This window comes from Dinoponera quadriceps, unplaced genomic scaffold (assembly GCF_001313825.1).
Source record: "Dinoponera quadriceps isolate SergipeBrazil2010 unplaced genomic scaffold, ASM131382v1 scaffold3897, whole genome shotgun sequence".
In the NCBI taxonomy this organism is placed as follows: domain Eukaryota; kingdom Metazoa; phylum Arthropoda; class Insecta; order Hymenoptera; family Formicidae; genus Dinoponera; species Dinoponera quadriceps.
The window spans coordinates 82,558-103,128 of record NW_014557882.1 but is presented as its reverse complement, the minus strand read 5'-3'; the positions used below and the strand labels follow the sequence as shown (position 1 = coordinate 103,128).

The following is a 20,571-nucleotide window of genomic DNA, read 5'->3' as shown; positions in this document are numbered from 1 at the left end:
ATTATATATGAAGTAATTATATGGAATTAAATATGGACATATATATATAAATATATATATCTATATATAATGATATATACACATATCTGTCTACAACATTCGATAAAACATCTTATACACTTTTATCGAATATTTATAGTAATGTCATTCGAGTATATCAAGTACATACTATAAATATATAACAATGTTTTCAGTACATTCTATGAATGTATAAATATTTGTAACGGCGATATTCATAGAACGTTCATAGAATATTCTTGTGCTATCTGGGATGTAATGCGATTTCACCGAAGAGGGTTAAATATGACCGAAACATTTGGATTTGATTTGAAGTAAACACATGTGACGATTTAAGAAGTTTTGTTTGTTTATTATGACACTAAATAAGTTAACCGTACTTGGCTTCTCATGGCCCTATATTTTTAACTTTGACAATTCCAGTGTATATTGAGGCTTTAATATAAATATTTAGTATTTGTATGAAAGAGCATGTGAAATATTTGAGCGATATACTTTCATTTAATTATTATATCACCGATTATGTAAAAGATATTTCGAATATATGAATAAGATAAATTAAAATGACCAGTTAGGAAAGTTTTGTTTTCCGCAGTTTTGGACAAATTCCGCGGAAAAATTAAAGGCAACTTTCTAACTATTTTTATAGCTAGGTGAAACGATAAAACTGTGAAATTATAATGAAGAAAGTTACGTTAATCTTGTTTATTACATTGCTTCACAATTTAACGCGTTGCAGCCGCGACGGATATTAACAGCGTGCACGCGTTGCCCCAGAATTCATATGACCGAAACGCTTCCGTTAAACGTGATACCTTCGCCTGCATTCAAGCAAGAGGAAGCACTTTCCAAAAAAAGCCTCCGTCTCCTGTTACAGTTCCGGTGAGTGCGCTCTGCGAGGTAATCCGATAGAAAAAATAATCGCTCGTCCGTATTAGATCGTATCTTACTTCGACGCATACAAGAGTCGTGATCAATCTGCGATTTCCGTGAAAATCGATACACAGCGATAATTGTTGTGTGCCGCTTATAGGATTAATTTCGCGCTTTCGTAATCTAGAAATGTCGACTAATAAGAAGAGAAATGATCATCTTTTAGAATTTTTGTGCGAGGAATTTACGGATAAAAGATAAAAAGAAACCGGATTGTGGAAGCATAGGGTAGACCGGGGCCAGAAGTTAAACGAGTTAGTTATCTTAAAGTTTATATCTCGGTAAATAAATAAAGGAGTAAATAAAATATTGTTCTCTATAGTGTAAGTTGATAATATCGTGTTGGTAGTATAAAATAAAAATTTTGTACAGCGCTGAACGAAAGTTTTGTCTGCATGGTTGACACGATTCCAAATATTGTAGGCTTCTGAAACTAAAAAACGGCGAAACTATTATTAAACTATAAACTTGTAGCTATCGTCCCTGCCGCGATGGGAAATAAAAACGATTTTATGCACAAATATATATGTATGTATAAGGCTACTATTTTTTTTCAAGCTAACGGTTGCAGCTACATAAAAATGTATACGATATTATAGAATTTCTCGTATACAGTTTTTAATTATAATTCGAACATAAAAAGTGTGACTTCTGGCTCCGGCCTTCTTTACACTCGATGATACCACCGTACCGTCGGTTTTCCACCCTTTCGAAAACACCCCGACGCTAAGACCAACCCCCCATTACTCTCGTACCGCTTATCACCATCTTTCCGTCTACCTCCCCCCTCCGTCGCTCCGTCGCGACGACGGATAGCTCCCCCCTCCGTCTGCCTCCTCTCCTAGGCCTACCCCGTGATCGTCCACCGCGTCCGCAGCTTCGAGTGGAACTCAGGACGCCGACACGGGCGCGTTTCCCTCGTCAGTCGTTCACGCTCGTCATCATTCGTAGGCTCGACTCCGTTCGCAGGCGCGACGGCCGGCTGCACTTCTCCTCGGTTGCACTTAGCTGCACACGCTCCGCACTCCGTTCCAACACGTCGAGCGCGCACGCACGGCACCGGCGGATCGACCCACGTACGCGACCCAGAGGAACGCGCCCAGGGCCTAGAGAGAGATAGAGGAGAGAGCGAGGAAGAGAAAGAGAAAGAGAGAGATCAGCTGTTCCCTCGCGACACTTTTCTCCGTTGAAAGGAAAACAGGATGAGGGAGATCGTGCATCTGCAGGCCGGACAATGCGGCAACCAGATCGGCGCGAAGGTAGGTCCACCGACCGTGTTCTAAAGAAACGTCTCTTCCGTTTCATCGAGCGTGCGAGGCCGGGTCTACGCGAAGCGTAACGAAGTCGCGCGACTGTATCTTAATATCGGATTCCAGCCGGCAGGCTCGAGATTGATTTTTTCCACGGCGAGACTCAACGGCGGACCGTCGTATTCGCGAGAAAATCCTTTCTTTCTGGATTTCTCAGTATCCGATTTATATAAAGTTCTTCGAGGAGTAACAAGACGCGTTTCGGTCGATCAGAATCTATTAGTTGGAAATCGATCATTTCTCAATTTTCAGTTAGCTTCATTAATATTTAATTATAATTTTAAAGTTTCGGAGGAAACCGTTTTTCCCTATGTTTCCACGGATTTTTTTTCGTTTCTTATTTTCTTTACAAAAAAAAGTAAATATGGCAGATTTTAACTGAGAATATGTGAATTTTTCTAACTGAACTTTTGTACCTTTGGGACAGAAATCGAAGAAGCGGAAAATTTGGGGAAAAACGTTTTTTTTTAAACTAACTCTAGATTACATAAATAAAAATATTAAGTTGTGGTAAGTAATTTACTAAATTAACTAATTAATTAATTAATATTTCCTCGGACCGTGAAGTTATATTGCTAAACTATAACTTCGAAGATTTAATGTTGATAATATCGAATGTTTCAATATTAAAAGTTCACGGTGAATTCTTTATAACCAGTTGATAAACCAAGAGAAGCGGTCTTGAGCTCGGGGCAAACTTTTAAAGCGACTTTTAATGCATCTCGCAGTGAGAAAGTACGGACTGTCAATAGCTTCATCGCCTAATGATTTCGGGGTTCAATAGTTTCTACACCGAAAGCCGAAAGTATGAATGAAAGCCGAGATTCATTAGCGTGTGTCCGACTGGATATGGGGTGTTGCAGAGAGGCGTCGATGAGACGAGAATAATTTATCTGTTTGCGAAGATACTTGCGTCCGGAAATCAGTTATAAAACTTGGTTTATGTCGCTGAAACTACGGGCCGCCAATTAAAGGGAGAACAAACCGAGCATTATGACTCACCGTCTTCGGAGTATCGATTCTGGTACATTCGCCATAATTTCCGGAAAAATTGCGCTCCCCGAGTCCTTTTCTTGTTCTCGTTACATCGCATGCGTCACGGTGAAAAATCGGAAACTATTCGGTATCTCACCTATTTTCGATAGTGTGCAGAATATTCAGTGTTAAACGGTGTTACACCTGACAAACATGGTGACGTTCTCTTCGCTAACCCTTTAAAGCCCACACATCGATTCTATTGGAGTAAAATGTTATAATTTATAAAATCGTCTTAAACGATAATGACAATTATTTTATCCGAATAAAATTGATCGTCGAGATAGTACGATTTTCTGAATGTACATAATTATGTATATTGGATATTTAAGGTATAAAAATGAGAAAATATTAAAATTGTCTTATATAAAAAATATTTATTTTCCACTTGTTTATAATATAGTCGTTGAAGAATCAAATTTTTATATATAGGATATATTTACGTTCTTTCACAGATAACTTTATATAAATTCAAGCGTCGACGACTTTGCTCTATACATGTGATTGCATATGTTGATCTTCAGCTGGACAAAAACTATTTTACTAGTTAGGACGGAGAATATAGGATGGATTAATAATATTATATCGACGGAATTATTACTTTATCAATATATATAGACAAATATTTAGGTTATCTATATTTAGACAGATATTTAAATTATCGGTTTATATAGACGAAAATTTGGGGAAGGTTAATGTACACTAGGTTTTAAATGGTTAAAAACTGAAACTGCAACAAGTCTTTTTTCTTCCACTGAACATCGCAATTTTCGAAAATTTTCAAACGGACATCGCGGTACGACTATGCTTCAAGAATCAATTTAAAATAACATCCAGTTAAAATTAACCGAAAAATAAAGATTCGTTATTCGTGTATTTTCCGAAAGCAACTCATGATAACCTTCAATGACTTAGTTGAAGAGAACTAGAGAGACATTATGTCAGTGCACGAAATGCGTGTTTTATCGAACAGCCAATGCTATCTTGAACGCAGAAATTACGACGCAGAAATTACGCAAAGAAAAATATCATTCTATTGTTAAGAAAAGTGACTACAGTTTACCTTCCTTCTCTGAAGCAACGTTTATTCTCAACAAAGCATTTTTTTTCTCGATAATAATCTTCAAATATACTCATTACAAATTTTAGGAAAGCTCATTATCACATACTCAAAAAAAGAATTGACTCTCTTGTTAAGAATATTATAAACTTTATGAAAGAAAAGTTAAATTTGATTAATTTGAGCAAGCACAAACCAAAGTTCGTTTTAATTTAATATTTTTAATTGAAGTACTAAACATACCGGGATACAGAATATATTTTGAATAAATTTGATGCTTATGATGAACTTGATACATATTTACAGATATGTGTATAAACTTATGAAATACTCGAGACAAGTAGTATTTACTTGAACGCATTATATATTTTTCTGTAAGTACAATGTGCTTCTAACACTCAGATGTAATTAGCAAGACATTACGATACATCGTTCTGATCTCTGAATAATCTTGTAAATTTTCCCCACATCCGCGCTTTATCTCTCTTTCTCTCTCTCTTTCTCTTTCTTCCCTCTCCCTCTCTTTCTCTTTCCCGTTTGCTCGCTCAGCTATATCGGTACCCCCGATGGTGATTGCTCTCGGCGGAAATCGGCGAGAACGAGCATTAAGTTGTACCCATAAAAAAAGCGAGATGCAACCTTTCTCGGTGGTATCGTCTGACCGTGACTGTAATCGAGTTGAAGATAAGGCGCGTAACGAGATGGAATTTAAAGCCTCTCCGCTGTACTCATCTCGCCATTGAGAGAGAGCCCCCTCTCCTATTTTGTACGGCCAAAGTGCGTAAAGTGATCCAAGTTTTAATCGCGCCGGCCCGCACGCGGGGGACAGGGGCAGGAAACGACGATCGCGTACTCAGAGAGAGCACTTAAAATTCTGCAGTAATCGTTTCTACCGTTCAATGGCGTGAAAACACGTGGACGCACGAGCAGTCGGCTCGTGATCCATTTTTCAAAATGAGTCGACTGTTTGAGAAAGCTGATGAATCGGTCTACATGAATTTTCGGTAAAATAAAATATGCTCATAATATACAATTACGAGATTCATGATGTACAAGTACGGATTTTGAATGAAATAAACTTAATATCTATTATAAAAAAATATTGCCGATGTGTAAGTTGTTAATTGTTTATTGTTTGTTTTTCTTACGAAAACGTGTTATTACACAACGGGAAACTAAGATTATTACGCGAGAAGCACTTCAGATTCGCTAATCTCATTGATCGTGTTCATTGGCGTGACAACTTGGGGGCTTACGATATACTTGCGATGTTCGTTGTTGCAAGAATTATAAATAAATTTCAATGTTTTGTTTTTTACATATGTTTGAGAAGACAGTTTTGTATTCTCTCCCAATTATTTTCTCATATATTTTAATGTTATGTGTTCTATTTATTGCTTTAGAGAAAAGAACGTCTTGCTAATAATCTCGCTACACTCTTTTTATACCATCCTTAAAATTTCGAAGATATTTTGATATAACTTCAATGAAGATTGTGTTAACGATCTGCCTGGAATTGTCGTGATGATTTAATAAAATTTATCCGAAAGTAAACTTTCCGTGTTATCAGTGTTTGCCTTCGATAAAACGTCTTATCAAGTTCCGTATAATTTTGTTGGAATTAGAACTTTTTTTAACACAAGGTATTGCTCATCGAGCAATGACGCACACTAGATGGCGGACTGGAATACCGAGTGAGTCAGAAACATTTTTGCAAAACAAGCTAAAGATCAAATAGATTCGGTAACAAAATGTTAATGAGAAGTAATATAACTGAATAACAGTGTTACATTGAATCATTAACGCACTATGACACATTTGTCTTATCTGAAGCAGTGTTAATTAATTAATTAATTAAAACAAGCTCTCACGAGATAAATTTTCTTTTTTTAATAATTATGCTATCACAAATAACCATGGCGATCGATATTTATCTATGATATATAAATTTTTGTATTTCCGGAGATTTGAAAATGAACAACTTTGATTGAATGAAGTTGCAAACGCGAAGAAAATGCGTTACCTCACCTAGCGAAATTCTGTTAATTCAATTTTTGCAATCAGTTGCGTTTTACTCCTGTCGATTCAGCAAGTGGTGCGCTCGAACAACCGTCTTCCTTGAAAAGGATCGTCCCTTCACTCCGTCCTAGATATAATTCTCAGACCGGCATTGTTTTCCGCTTGAAAGAATTTAACGATCGCAGGAAGCAGAAATGATGCCTCCGTGGAATTACAGGCCATTGTGATCTATGATATCTTACAATGATGTTTCTCGGCCGATTGCAACAGTTGTTGGAAATTCGCGAAAGCCCATGTGCACACAGAGAGGCACACGGTAAATCGGCTGAACATGTTGCAGTAACTCGATTACGGTTTCGCATTCTGCTCGCCTATAAACTGTAGCACCGATGGAAATTTTTTAAAGAGCCTAGTGAAATCTAATATCCTTCTTGTAAGTACAGTAAAATCATTTTAAATGACTAGCTCTCTATTCTAAAAAGGATCAATAAAAGTCTATGCACTGACAAAAGTCTATGATAATAAATATAATTATGCAATATAATGCATTAAAATAAATTAATATTTGATACATCATTAATCTAGTGTGAATGATATTCACAAAATATATCATAATTACTAATAATTGTCATTAATTTTACCATATATCATAGTTAGAGATGAAATGACTCAATCTGACGATAAGTTACTATAAGTTATTCGGTAAATTACGATAAATTACTCGATAATTTTGGAAAACCAGTAAAAAAAAGTAATTTAGAAAAAAATTGCAGAAAGAAAAAGTTTTGATATAAAACTCAAAAGGGACATTTAGGGGTTAAAATGAATAAAATATTTTATTTAACTCATATTTTCCCTAAAATATGCTGTGATACTGTATATTGATATATTATATATAGCACATAGTAACCAGAGAACTTAAAAGAAATTTTCTTAATTTTCAAAACAAAAGACGTGTGTAGTAAAATTTTATTCAACTTTTTTCTCTTTCTTTGGAAGATAATTTTACTTTTTAAAAATTTCAGTCTTTAATTTTTTCACAGCGCAGACAAGTCTGCCAAATGAACAGGACGGTATTCCTGATTGAGAATCGCTACGCGATTTCTGCTCTATCAGAATTTAACTAGAAATTTTCAAATTTGCCCTCGTCACACAAAGAGCACAACCGCTGCTCGGCAATGAGCGAGTTCGAGGGAAATAATTTCCCGCTTCCTGCGCTTCGCGCGATAACGAGCGCGGTGCAAACCGTCGCGTATGTACGCGAGTGCTGCACGGCGAGGATGCATTTAGAATAATCGGAGGGTCGCGTTTCGGCGAGGCGGCCATGGCGACCGGCTCGCTATTAATAGAAGGAGAAAATAGTCAAGACAAGACAAATGGAGAGAGGAGAAATGTTTAACGGGAGGGTAGACATGAGCCAGGGGGCACAGGCCGCGTTAATTCCGTACGTCTCTATTTTTGGATGTCGCGCGCGCCTGTTATCCTTGTCCTCGGGCTGGGGCCGCGTTTAAAGTACGCTGCCGGATCGGAGGGAAGTCGCCCTTCGCTCGGCACCTCGAGTGGCTTCACGAGTATAACAAAAAACGGCGAGGACTATATTTGGGAAATGATCGAGGGAGGGTATTCTCCCCCGCGCTATTTTTACGCCGAGCTATTAAACGCCCCTCTGCCCCCGTTCGCTTCGCTATCGTTAAGTCAAATCTCTAATGACGATGTGAAGAGGTGCGGGACACTAAAGCGTTGATGATTTATCTAACGTAATGTTAACGGATCACGTTGCAGTTCTGGGAAGTTATTTCCGAGGAGCACGGCATCGACCAGTCGGGCATTTATCATGGAGACAGCGATCTGCAGCTCGAGCGAATCTCCGTATATTACAATGAAGCATCTGGTAAGGGCATGTTAAACATTATGGCCTCGCGTGCCTCCCCTCCTTGAATACAAGCGGAATGCAATCCACCCGGAGCCCGAGCCGTCGTTCAAATTTATCGTGTATCGTATCATAACACACACATACACTCGCTCATGCTCGGAGTGGATCCTTAATGGATTTTGAAAAAAAATGTCCGCCTCGTATCGTGCCTCGTGTAATTCGCTTCGAAATGATTCAGGCCCGACGCGAAATTTAACGAGGAGCCTGCGAAAGCGTAGTCCTTACAAACTGGGCAGACGGAGCGTTTGTGCTGACGCACACATCGTGATCATCTTTGTGTGATAATCTTTACAATGTCTCGAGAGTAATCTTCTCACGTATATGGTGACACACATCATAGTTAATAGAAATCAGGTTACTCGATGCACCTGACTTCTCGGTGAAAGGATGTGCGCGAGAACGAGTGCGGTCTAAAATAGAAACGCCGGGAATGACGGGGAAGCGGACATTCGCGTTAACATCTGACGCTCCGCACGCTCGATACGACGATAATAGGTCTGTACTTTTTCACCAGAGTAAACTTTATAGAACTTAAAAAGAGACACATATGTACAGTTGAGACTTAGTGGAAGAAAGAAGAGAATTACGCTGCAAATTCAAGTGTGTAATTTTACACATTTCGTGCAGTCACTTTTTACGCATTTGCAATTCACACGCGTTACTAATGTAATTTTATACACATAAGTGTGTAAAATTCTAACACTAACACGCGTAAAAAGTGACTACATGTAAAATTACACACTTGGATTTGCAGTGCAAGCTAGTATGGAGCCAGTCCAGAAAAAGAACAGATCTAGTAATCAATGGCAGAAACGGAATCAGATTTCTCGATTCACGGCAGAGAAAGAGAGAGAGAGAAAGAGAGAGGACTGTTTCGGATGACGGGCGCTCGCGGCGAGGATTCTCTCGACACGCGTCGAAAATAGCAGCAACGAGAAAGGTAGAAATGCACACGCTGTCCCGCGCCGATACTCGGCGCGATGGAGAAAAGGAGCGTCAGGACGGTGCGTTTAACGCCGAAAATAACCGCTTTGTATATTCGGACGTATGTATGTATGTTGGAGCCGCGCACGCGGCTACCCGGCCTCAGAATTTGTCATGCGTTTTCGTTCGCACCGCAGAAATGAAATTATTTCCAGGAATGCAACGCGCGAAGAGCGTGTTCCACGCTGAAAACAGTGCGGTTAACGAATCGCTGAAACTCACGTACCTGCTGCGTAAATGAGTTGTCGAAAATAGATTACAACGCACGACAGATTTATATTGCCTTCTCTTTCCTGTATTTTGTCTTCTCGCTATATTTTTAATTTATATTTTAAATTGTTAGAGGATAATTGTTAGACGATAATCCGGTTATGCTAACTTTTATCGCTGCCGTGACAATGTTTTGCTACAACAGCAGAATTATTTTTTCCTTGTCAATCTTCACAAATCTTCTTGCTGTCGCTATATCAATAAACAATTTGCTGTTCTCCGTGCAAAATTTATTTTCTCCATGCACGCTCCGATGACGATATTGATTCGCGAATATGAAAATAAAAAATGTCGTGTCAGTGATGGATGAAATTTCATTAGCAGTGCTAACGAAAAATGACGGTAAACACATTTCATCCCTCATTAAATGCGATTACACCGGCCTGCGTTAAAATTAGCTCTTCCGCCGCAGTATTACTCGATTATCTCTCATCGCACAACGTTAGCGTCTATATTATTACGACTGTTGAGTTAGCACTGCTCATTTGCAAACTACGCAGGCATGCGGGCCCATCCGTATACGGATTTCCGTTGACCATTAAGGTCGGTGTGACTTTTCGGTAGAATGACAATAGCTGCCGATTTTAATATGGACGCACCGACGCCTTGTATCATCTACGCGTCGCGGCAACTATTGAATACAATTGTTCTTATTGACGACACTCAGGTGCTCGAGAATATACATAACGGTGAAGGAGTTAGAAGTTTCCTTATAGGCCTCTATCTAACAGAGCCTCATTATATTAGTCGTTTTTCCGAGAAGTTTAAGTAATCCTAGATTTTTTTTAACTTTTGTGCTTTTCACACTCAGAGAAAAGTACGTAGTTGCGGTAAATATACAGGTGACGTTTCTACATTGAAAGAAATTATAACCATTTTTGATCTCAAATATACCTTCTTTGTAGTTTTGATCAAAACATTATTGCCAATATTTTTATATTTTGTTCTACTACGGTATTTTAATTTCTATATCTATTATAAAAATAATTCAGATGTTATTTGATCACACTTTTATAGCTACAGCGATGACCTTTTCCTCTGAATACAAGTTGTCTGAGTCTAAATGTCTAAATAAGACGTATTAATGAATTCTCGAATCTGGTTCAGAATTATTATTTATCCTTGAAGAGGCTCTAAACGGGTTGAGATGGAAATATTCGTTATATACTAAATGTGAACATCGTCTTTCTTTCTTATTAAATACTGTTTCGCTCTCTAACAAAATGGTGTTTGTCTCTCGCTCGCCTTAAATTGTTTTCATCTTGAATTTCATCCTTCCGTTCCAGTCGCGACGTCCACAAACGGGGGAAAATACGTGCCGCGCGCGATCTTGCTGGACTTGGAGCCCGGAACGATGGATGCCGTTCGTTCCGGCGCTTACGGGAAACTCTTTCGACCGGACAACTTCGTGTTCGGGCAATCCGGCGCTGGCAATAACTGGGCGAAGGGTCATTACACCGAAGGTGCCGAGTTGGTGGACTCCGTCCTCGACGTGGTGAGGAAGGAGTGCGAGAATTGCGACTGCCTTCAAGGCTTCCAGCTCACTCACTCGCTGGGAGGTGGTACCGGATCCGGTATGGGCACCTTGCTGATCTCCAAGATCCGCGAGGAGTATCCTGACCGAATCATGAATACTTACTCGGTAATGCCATCGCCCAAAGTGTCCGACACAGTTGTGGAACCTTACAACGCGACGCTGTCGGTGCATCAATTAGTGGAGAACACCGACGAAACCTATTGCATCGACAACGAGGCCTTATACGACATCTGCTTCCGCACATTGAAGGTTTCTAACCCGAGTTACGGCGATCTCAATCACCTGGTCTCGCTCACGATGTCCGGAGTAACCACTTGCCTCAGGTTGGTGTGATGAATAAGCAGCAAACAATAAGCGGACTCGTAGGAGAATAACTTTCACTACATATGACACAGTTCTCATAGATTTTTTTTAATCTATGTTGAAATATCTTCATAATAAGCATCTTCATGATAAAATCCTGCAAGAGCGATTTCATACTAATCGATATCGCGTTAATTAATTTTGCAACAATTTATTAATTTGGCTCTTTTGTTTGTCTGCTAGAAAACCTATTCTCAAAATTTCTTAAAGTGAAATTCCACTCGAAAAATAGAGTGACGGCTAAGTTACTCAGATTCGAATGACACGGGTTAATAAATTTTATGTCATAAATTGTATCCTTTTTGAATCTTCATTTTCTACTTATACTTATATGTTAAAATAAAAAATAACAATAAAAAATTATTTAACTACAGTTCAAGAAATATAAATTATGTTGTTGTAACTGTAATTTGTAAATGTATTTGTATTTGTAAATGTAATTTTTACAAATTAATAGTATGAAAATTATGAAAATTAAACAATTCGAAGTCGAAGAGCAAATCGATTGAAACATTCGCTCGTACGGAATCAAAGTCCACTCTAAGCTTGAGTGAAACATTCATTGCCGCAATTTCGAGGTGGCGGTATTTTCACTATCACTTCGTGAGAAAATACTGCCACTGCTCGTTTATTTTGAACAAGATTCCATTCCAAGAAATTGAGGTCCGTTTACAACGCTGTCATTCTATCTTTATTATTCATTAGCATGGCAAAGAAAGATAGAATGAACTTAGATTGTACGAATTTCATACGTCCAAACAAACTGTTTTTCAGGTTCCCCGGCCAGCTGAACGCCGACTTGCGGAAGCTCGCGGTGAACATGGTGCCTTTCCCACGCCTACACTTCTTCATGCCGGGCTTTGCGCCGCTCACGTCCAGGTCCATGCAACAGTACTCCGCGCTTTCCGTGCCGGAGCTCACCCAGCAAATGTTTGACGCGAAGAACATGATGGCGGCCTGCGACCCTCGCCATGGCCGGTACCTTACCGTGGCGGCCGTCTTCCGCGGCAGGATGTCCATGAAGGAGGTCGACGAGCAGATGCTCAGCGTGCAGAACAAAAACAGCTCATATTTTGTCGAGTGGATACCGAACAACGTGAAGACCGCGGTCTGCGACATCCCGCCGAAGGGACTGAAGATGTCGTCGACCTTCATCGGCAACACAACCGCCATTCAGGAGCTGTTCAAGAGGATCTCCGAACAGTTCACGGCGATGTTTAGGAGGAAGGCCTTCCTGCATTGGTACACTGGCGAGGGTATGGACGAGATGGAGTTCACCGAGGCGGAGTCGAACATGAACGACCTGGTGTCCGAGTACCAGCAGTATCAGGAAGCCACGGCGGAGGAGGACTTCGAGACGGAGGAGTGCGCCGACGATTTCGAGACCTGCGAGCAGGAATGAGCTGGCTGAGACTGGCTCCCTTCTTCTCTGGATTTACCTTCAGCTTCTCTGTCCGTCATCATAGGAGCTCCCTCCTATCGATCGTGTGCTCTCGAGGAGCAGCATTTTGATACTTTTATATACGATGCGCTTTGTAACCGAGGCGGCGAATGTAATACAGGCGATCGAGATCATTTTCTAATGATTTTTTGTGATACCTTGAGTGTCTTTTTGCAAGAAATATACTTAAGAAGACGAACATTCGCGGGCAACCGCATTGCGATATGATAACGTGAGGTACGATTAGAACGTGGCGAGGTTTCCGTCTCAATTGATCTCGGATACGCTTTTATTACATTCGGCTTCACTAGTGATAATTACATGAATCTTGATATGTCGCTTGGATGAACGTGGCATGGACTGGATTGCAATAAAAATCCTTGAAAACCACGCTTTTGCCGTACGTTTAACATAATTTCGAAGCGATAAACCATTCCTAGTAACATACTTCATTGGCGTTACATTTGCTCAACATTGACAGGCCAATGTTGACAGACATCGGTATATTGAACCTTGAGTCTCGAACCCGTCACTAGGTACATACAACAGCTGTCGTATACTTTTAGATTAGGCCGTTCTGAACAAAAAAAGCTCTGTACCATTTTGCAAATAACACGCAAATTTTTGGATTATTAATTGAAGAAGCCTCTATACATGGCCATCATTAATAACTCGACATTTTGCGTGGTCGTTTGCAAAATGGCACAGGACTTTTCTACTCGGTTTAACCCGTTCTATCTGCACACGGCCACTCAGTCAAAACTTTCTGGACACTATGTATATACAGGGTAACATTGCCTTAACACTTTTGTATGATTAATAATTGGTGGAGTCGATCGCTCTAAGAAAACATAGAGAAACCTTAAAAAATTCGTTGCATTTTTCAAACATATGGATGCACCAATGTGTAATGATTAATATCAGTAATCTATTTCTCTCATATTATTACGCGGAAAAGTGTTAAGTGATGTTATCGAAAAGTGAATATTTTATGAGATATTTCATATCTTGTATACTGAAAAATATTAGAATAGTACTCTTATACATAGAATGAACAGAGAAATCGATTTATATTAAAACAGCTATATGATTTCACTTAAAAAAAATGAAGTTGACCTTCATGTGATTTTGATGTCTCCATGTAGAAAAAAAAATTAGATGACAAGAATATAGCCCCTTCAAAATCATTTAACTTTTGTTTACAAAATTTTTCTGTAAAATCGATATTTATTAAGTTATTTTAGATGGCAATTTCAAGTACTTCATCCTGTATATGTGTCGCGGATGGATGTATATATATATATGTTTTGCATAATTATCTTTTAATCATAGATTAAATTTATGTGAAATAATGAAAAGATAGTCTTTTATAAGAAAATACCGACTGTTTTGTGCTCAGAATTTCATATCAAAAAGGAAATACTAGTACTCAGAGACATGAAAAAATATTCTGCTGACATTATTTTTTATTTTTCTTATTCTATATTGTAAGCAGTTCGCAATAATTGTAATACTGACAAATTATTTTAACTTTTATAAAAAAGTTAATACATACATTTCAAAATAATTAGTTTAAGTTAAAAATAAACTCACTTAATATTAACTAAGTTAAATTAAAGGTTATTAACTTTTTAATTTAACTTTTAACTTATTAACTAATTATTATTTTATCCTGATAATATTTGATTTCATTTGGAAGTATGTGAAAAATGTTTTAGAAAATCAGAATGTATCGTGTACGATACATTTTATATAATTTATGACGTGGCAGCTTTGTGGGCGCTCGTCAAAAGTGAGTGTCTCCGAGGAGACAATATCGTGCGGGTTATGCTTCTCGTGATCACGCGTTTTTTCCGGAATTTAGATTATTTAGCGGAGACCATGCACCTTTAGTGTACAGACCTCTTACTGGTGGTCATCGCGTTCTCAAATATATATCGTCCAAGCTCCACCCGGCGGCAAGAAGACCGTGGAGCAGTAAGTACAAAAAAAGTAAGCAGAGGAGCGCCGACGCTGAGAACGCCTCAGGATAAAACCAGGTGACCCTTCATATTATCCATCATACCGTTAATATTAACGCCGGATTAGGCGTCAATGCCCATAGTTATTGGTGTTTTCTAGTTGTCCAGAGACGGCGGAAAAGATGCCAAAAGTAAAGAGACGTCAAAGATCGTGAATCTTGAACAGTTCAAAAATTTGCACGTTATTTGCAAATTTCATATTATAAGCAGCCTACAATGATTTTAATATTGATGAATTACTTTAACTTATATATATACATATATATATATATAATGTTAATAAGTTATAGTTAATGCATTTTAAATAAACTAAGTTAGAAGTTAACTCATTTAAAATTAACAAAGTTAAATTAAATGTTGTTAACTTCTTAATTTAAATATCACTCAACTCTGGATCTGTTCCTTTGCAATTATACTTTACCGTGCTTTTGAGCATTTAGCACTAACACGGCAGCACATCACCGTATATCAATTTGTCACGTTCCTTCTTCTACTTAGAGCGCGCAACCATCCGTGACATTTCAACCAAGAGAGACTTGTCGGAAATCTTGGTGGAATTCCCCAGATTTTTGCGACGTATAATTACAAAACGCGTCTTCCACGGCGGCTATTCGCGTGAGCTGCGCTCCGCAAAAAAGTCGACACGCGCGAATGCACCGAGCCAAGTCTCTTCGTTCGCGCGGCGCGGCGCGGCTCATGCAATAGCGCACGTTCTCCGCTGTTCGCTACGATTGCACGCGATAATAAAGTGTTTGCCCTCGGGGCACCGATGAGATAATACGCGATCGCCAATTTTTGCCGAGGCCTTGGCTTCATCAATGTCAGTTGGCCAGAAGGACGATAACGAGTTCGATAGTGAGAGAGCCGTGTCTAAACGCCTGCGATTACTCGTCTTATTTAAGAGGCGCGTATATTTATATCACGATACGGGCGATGCCATTAACTGATACAGATGATGTTAACGCAATGACGAAGAGTACAGCGGCTAGTGAATGTGATTCGCGAACATCAGGGAGAACCGCGCTCGAAGAAATTTATTAAGGGGGGAGTACACAGAGGAAAATATGATTCTATCGCTAAGAAAAGCGAGATTACTCAGTTTGCTTTTCTTCTTTTAAGTGATGGTTATCTTCAACAAAGAATATTTTCCTGATAATAGCTTACTTATTCAAAAAACGAATTTATTTTCTTTTCAACAATATTATCAACTTTATTGTAGAAAAGTTAATTTGAATAAAGCAATTCTTGATTGAAGTACTACACTTATTAGAATTCAGAAGATATTTTGAACAAATTTGATGTTTATGATGAACTTATGATATACTTGCGGGTAAATAAATTTGCGAATATTTGAAACAAATAATATTTACTTGAATACAGTATATCTTTTTCTTTATGTAGGAAGGTTTAAACTAAAACTGCCAGATCGTGAGATTTTTGGACAATTCACGTGATTTCTAGAAATGCATCAATCAGAACGTATTTCTAGCACACAAGAATCCAGCACAAAAACAAGCAATGTGTGTCAAAAGTCTTATATTCATGTAGCATTAGATAAGCCTCTTACTACGCGAATCACGACCCAGAATTCCACAATCTGGTAGCTCTGATTTGAACTTATGAAAAGTCTGTAATTATATTTGACTCGTTATTATATAAGTGTAGGAATTAACTGAATATAAAATCTTTCTTTGTAACTATTTATATATGTTTGTTTATTGTTGAAGTCGCGAAACTTCTGTTTTATACTATATAATATTAAAACAAAACGTCGTACAGAAAAATATTGTATTAACAAAAAATGTTTATTTCGAAGTTCTCTATTTCCCTTCAAAGTTTGCCGGTCTAATTTTGTAACACCCTGCATAATAGGATAAATTCTGTATAGTAAGATAAAAATATAACTTACAAAAGGATTTTTTGTATATTCAAATTAATATATCTATCATCAATTTATAGTAATTCAATTCATATATCTATCATCAATCTATAGTAATAAGTTGAATTTTATCGACTTTTCACAGGTTCAAACCTCTCTGGCCTCCTTAGTTTATATCGCGATTCATATCTCAATATTAAACTCGAAGATCAATCCTACTTGATTCGACGTGTCGTTCATTAGAAACTTCATAAATCTACTACAAATTTGTATTATATATCACAACATGTTATATAAATTATCCTTTAAAAAATATTAAAAATGCTATAAAATATTGTAAAAAAAATTACTAAAAAATAAATAAGTCAAAATAAAACATGCACCGTCAAAAAGAGAACTTGTGAACATGAGCGCACTTCTTCATTCCTCTCCCTTCTATTTCTCCATTTCCTCCTCGTCCATCAGTTCCTCGTCCTCTGCCTTCGCGTCCTGATACTGTTGATACTCCGACACCAGATCGTTCACGTTCGATTCCGCCTCGTTGAACTCCAACTCGTCCATGCCTTCGCCGGTATACCAGTGCAGGAAAGCTTTCCTTCTGAACATGGCGGCGAACTGCTCCGAAATTCTCTTAAATAATTCTTGAATAGCCGTCGAGTTGCCGATAAAGGTGGAGGACATCTCAAGACCGCGAGGCGGGATATCGCAGACGGCAGTCTTTACGTTGTTTGGTATCCATTCGACGAAATACGAGCTGTTCTTATTCTGGATGTTGAGCATCTGCTCGTCCACCTCCTTCATGGACATTCTGCCGCGGAAGACCGCCGCGACGGTGAGGTAACGACCGTGACGAGGATCGCAGGCCGCCATCATATTCTTCGCGTCGAACATTTGCTGGGTGAGCTCCGGTACGGTAAGCGCACGGTACTGTTGGCTCCCTCGAGATGTGAGCGGCGCGAAACTGGGCATGAAAAAGTGCAAACGTGGGAAGGGCACCATGTTCACCGCGAGCTTCCTCAGATCGGCGTTCAATTGGCCAGGAAATCTGCGATTATTTGAGGAAAAGGTGCTCTCTTAAACCGAATCGGCTAAAATGCCACTGATTAAATCAATAAAATAGCATGTCTATATTTATAACTATATTTTGTATTTATTTCTATATTTATAATTATGACCCTCAGTGATTATTGACTACTATTCAATAATAAAACACCGATTGCATTTAAAGAGTGTTGGAGCGATATATTGCAGGAAAAATAAGAATACAAATTAGCTTCTCTGTTATACTTTCAGTTTCTAAATAGACTTTTCAATTTCTCATTATCAAGTCAAGATACATTAGTCAAAATGATAATCTGATGTTTCTGTCCTACAGACCTGAGACAGGTTGTCACACCGGACATGGTAGCGGAAACCAAGTGATTCAGGTCACCGTATGTAGGAGTGTTCAGCTTCAGAGTACGGAAACAAATGTCGTAAAGAGCTTCATTGTCGATGCAATAAGCTTGATCCGTATTCTCCACCAGTTGGTGCACCGACAAAGTGGCATTGTAGGGCTCCACAACGGTGTCGGAAACCTTAGGGGAGGGTACCACAGAGAAAGTACTCATGATCCTGTCCGGGTATTCCTCTCGGATTTTTGTGATGAGCAGAGTGCCCATTCCAGAGCCAGTACCGCCTCCCAGTGAATGTGTAAGCTGAAAACCCTGAAGACAATCGCAGCCCTCCGCCTCTTTCCTCACTACGTCGAGCACCGAATCGACCAATTCGGCTCCTTCCGTGTAGTGACCCTTGGCCCAGTTATTGCCAGCTCCTGATTGTCCGAATACGAAGTTGTCTGGTCGGAATATCTGGCCAAACGGGCCTGAGCGCACAGAATCCATCGTGCCGGGCTCAAGGTCCACAAGAATCGCGCGAGGTACGTATTTCGGTCCAGCTTGATTGTAATACACGTCGATCCGCTCCAACTGGAGATCTGAGTCCCCGTGATAGGAGCCTGTAGGATCGATGCCATGCTCATCCGAAATCACCTCCCAAAACTAGGGATTGTTTAAAATTACTGATTTATTGTTTGATAAAGGTAGAACTAGGAAAATAATAATGTGACAATTAAAAAAGTAAAAGTTATTAAGTAATTAAAGAAAAAAGGGAAGATTGATTTTTTTAAAGAATATAATGTCAGGTTTCATATTATTTTATAAAATCTTGTATTACTTCTCATCTTATTTTTTTGATTACTTCAACAGAAAAGTTAGAAGGAAGTTATCTTAATAAAGAAAACAAACTTTTAAATTAATCTACTATTTAGGAAATTAGATTTTTAATTACGAATTGCTCTCTATTTTGTGTCAATATTTTTTTAAATATTTGTAATTAATTTTAAAAAATCTAAAATAAGAGTTCTTAAAATACCTAAAATTGCAATTTGCGAATATTATTTTAATATAGAAAATACTATAATAGATCGATTGATAAGTTTTTGAATCTTTACTGACATAATCGTATTATCATTATCGTATTTTTTATTTTGCCTATATGAATACTAACCTTGGCTCCAATTTGATTGCCACATTGACCAGCTTGGATATGAACAATCTCACGCATTTTGTATCAAGTCTAGTTTGAAATTTTAGGAAGAAATGGTTTTACGAAATTTAACGGTGACAACCCTAAAGATTTTAAAGAGATTTGATCCTCGGAAAATTTAAGGACGAGGAACATGGATATCGAGGACTTATCTAAGATGTCATTCAAACAGAAACAGGTGACTACCAGGTTCCCCTTGGTGATATCTGATATCGATTAATTCCTCTATAGACGATTTCCACAGGGATAAAAAAGAAAACCTAAATTTCGTCTGATCGTACGCGTATTTCTCTACTGTGTTATTATTTCATCGTACGGTAGATAATCAATAACCTTGCTCTCCATTTCGGCGACTGAGCAGCCTCGGACTTAAAATATTGATCGGCAAGGTTTCACAGACGGTTATCATAAATCACCGTCAATAGAGATACTTGAGATATTTTATTCAATCTAAGTGAAATCACAACAAGATTCTTCTTCAATAACGCAAGAACGAAATGCAAAATCGACATCTAACCGGAAACATAAAAAAGTCTAACGTTACGTTCTCTAAAAGTCCCACGGAACTCGAGTGCGTTAATCCTTGACCCACACGTAACATACACGCACGCATTGCGACGACAGTTAACAGCACTTTCTTGCGACACAAGGAGGGAAACAAGTACCGAACCGTCTTAATCGACAAACACCGACACACAAGGCAGGTTTTACAAAGGAAGTACATTATAATAAATGGAAAAATAAATACAATGCGTGTCTATACTGGTAATTATAATACAACACGTGGTAAGGTGCTAGGTAATAAGACTGTCTCTCTCGTTGTCTCATTGCGACTTCTGGAGGCACACGTTCACCTCCACTACCGCGCTGGACATCTTCGGCTCGACGACGGTCTCGACGAAGGTCTCGTCCGTCAGCTCCTCTTTGGATGTACTTAAGTTCTTCGCCCCTTCTTCTTCTTTCGAAGGCAGCACGGCAGCTGGCTTTTCGCCTTCCGGCGTAGTCGCGGCTTCCTGTGTCGCGACCTTCGAGGTAGACGAGCGACTGCCCGGTTTGCCGTTCACAAACCTCAGTGGCACGGTCTCGGTCCTGCCTGTACCTCTCCTAATGCGTGCAGATGATTTTGTGCGTAAGAAAAACAACGAAATTGATTAATTGCAGCTTAACAGGGGAGGCGGAAGA

The 20,571-nt window shown here is 38.8% G+C and overlaps 3 protein-coding genes across 5 annotated transcripts in view; 1 reads left to right on the top strand and 2 right to left on the bottom strand.

The window, feature by feature from the left end:
- Positions 1 to 1,831: 1,831 nt before the first annotated feature.
- On the top strand, positions 1,832 to 13,293 carry LOC106749492 (tubulin beta chain-like). 2 transcript variants are annotated; one of them, XM_014628995.1, is made up of 4 exons: positions 1,832 to 2,210; positions 8,158 to 8,266; positions 10,849 to 11,422; positions 12,237 to 13,293. In XM_014628995.1, exons 1-4 carry the CDS (start codon positions 2,154 to 2,156, stop codon positions 12,862 to 12,864), a joined length of 1,368 nt encoding a protein of 455 aa, XP_014484481.1. In that variant the 5' UTR covers positions 1,832 to 2,153; the 3' UTR covers positions 12,865 to 13,293. The 2 variants fall into 2 exon arrangements, with proteins under 2 accessions (XP_014484481.1, XP_014484479.1); XM_014628993.1 differs by lacking the exon at positions 1,832 to 2,210 and adding an exon at positions 9,150 to 9,312 and having other exon boundaries at positions 8,189 to 8,266.
- A 3,942-nt stretch (positions 13,294 to 17,235) lies between these two features.
- LOC106749493 (tubulin beta chain-like) lies at positions 17,236 to 19,407 on the bottom strand. The gene is made up of 3 exons (XM_014628996.1): positions 19,351 to 19,407; positions 18,181 to 18,842; positions 17,236 to 17,848 (listed from the first exon to the last, which is right to left on the bottom strand). The coding sequence occupies exons 1-3, from the start codon at positions 19,405 to 19,407 to the stop codon at positions 17,239 to 17,241; spliced, it is 1,329 nt and encodes a 442-aa protein (XP_014484482.1). The 3' UTR covers positions 17,236 to 17,238.
- Positions 19,408 to 20,094: 687 nt separating this feature from the next.
- LOC106749491 (organic cation transporter 1-like) overlaps positions 20,095 to 20,571 on the bottom strand; it is a 30,280-nt gene continuing 29,803 nt past the window's right edge. Inside the window, exon 9 of one of the 2 annotated variants that reach the window (XM_014628992.1) lies at positions 20,095 to 20,493. In XM_014628992.1, the coding sequence (XP_014484478.1) occupies positions 20,214 to 20,493 (280 nt within the window). In that variant the 3' untranslated portion in view covers positions 20,095 to 20,213. The remainder of the gene's footprint in view (positions 20,494 to 20,571) is intronic. The other variant, XM_014628991.1, reaches the window with a different exon arrangement.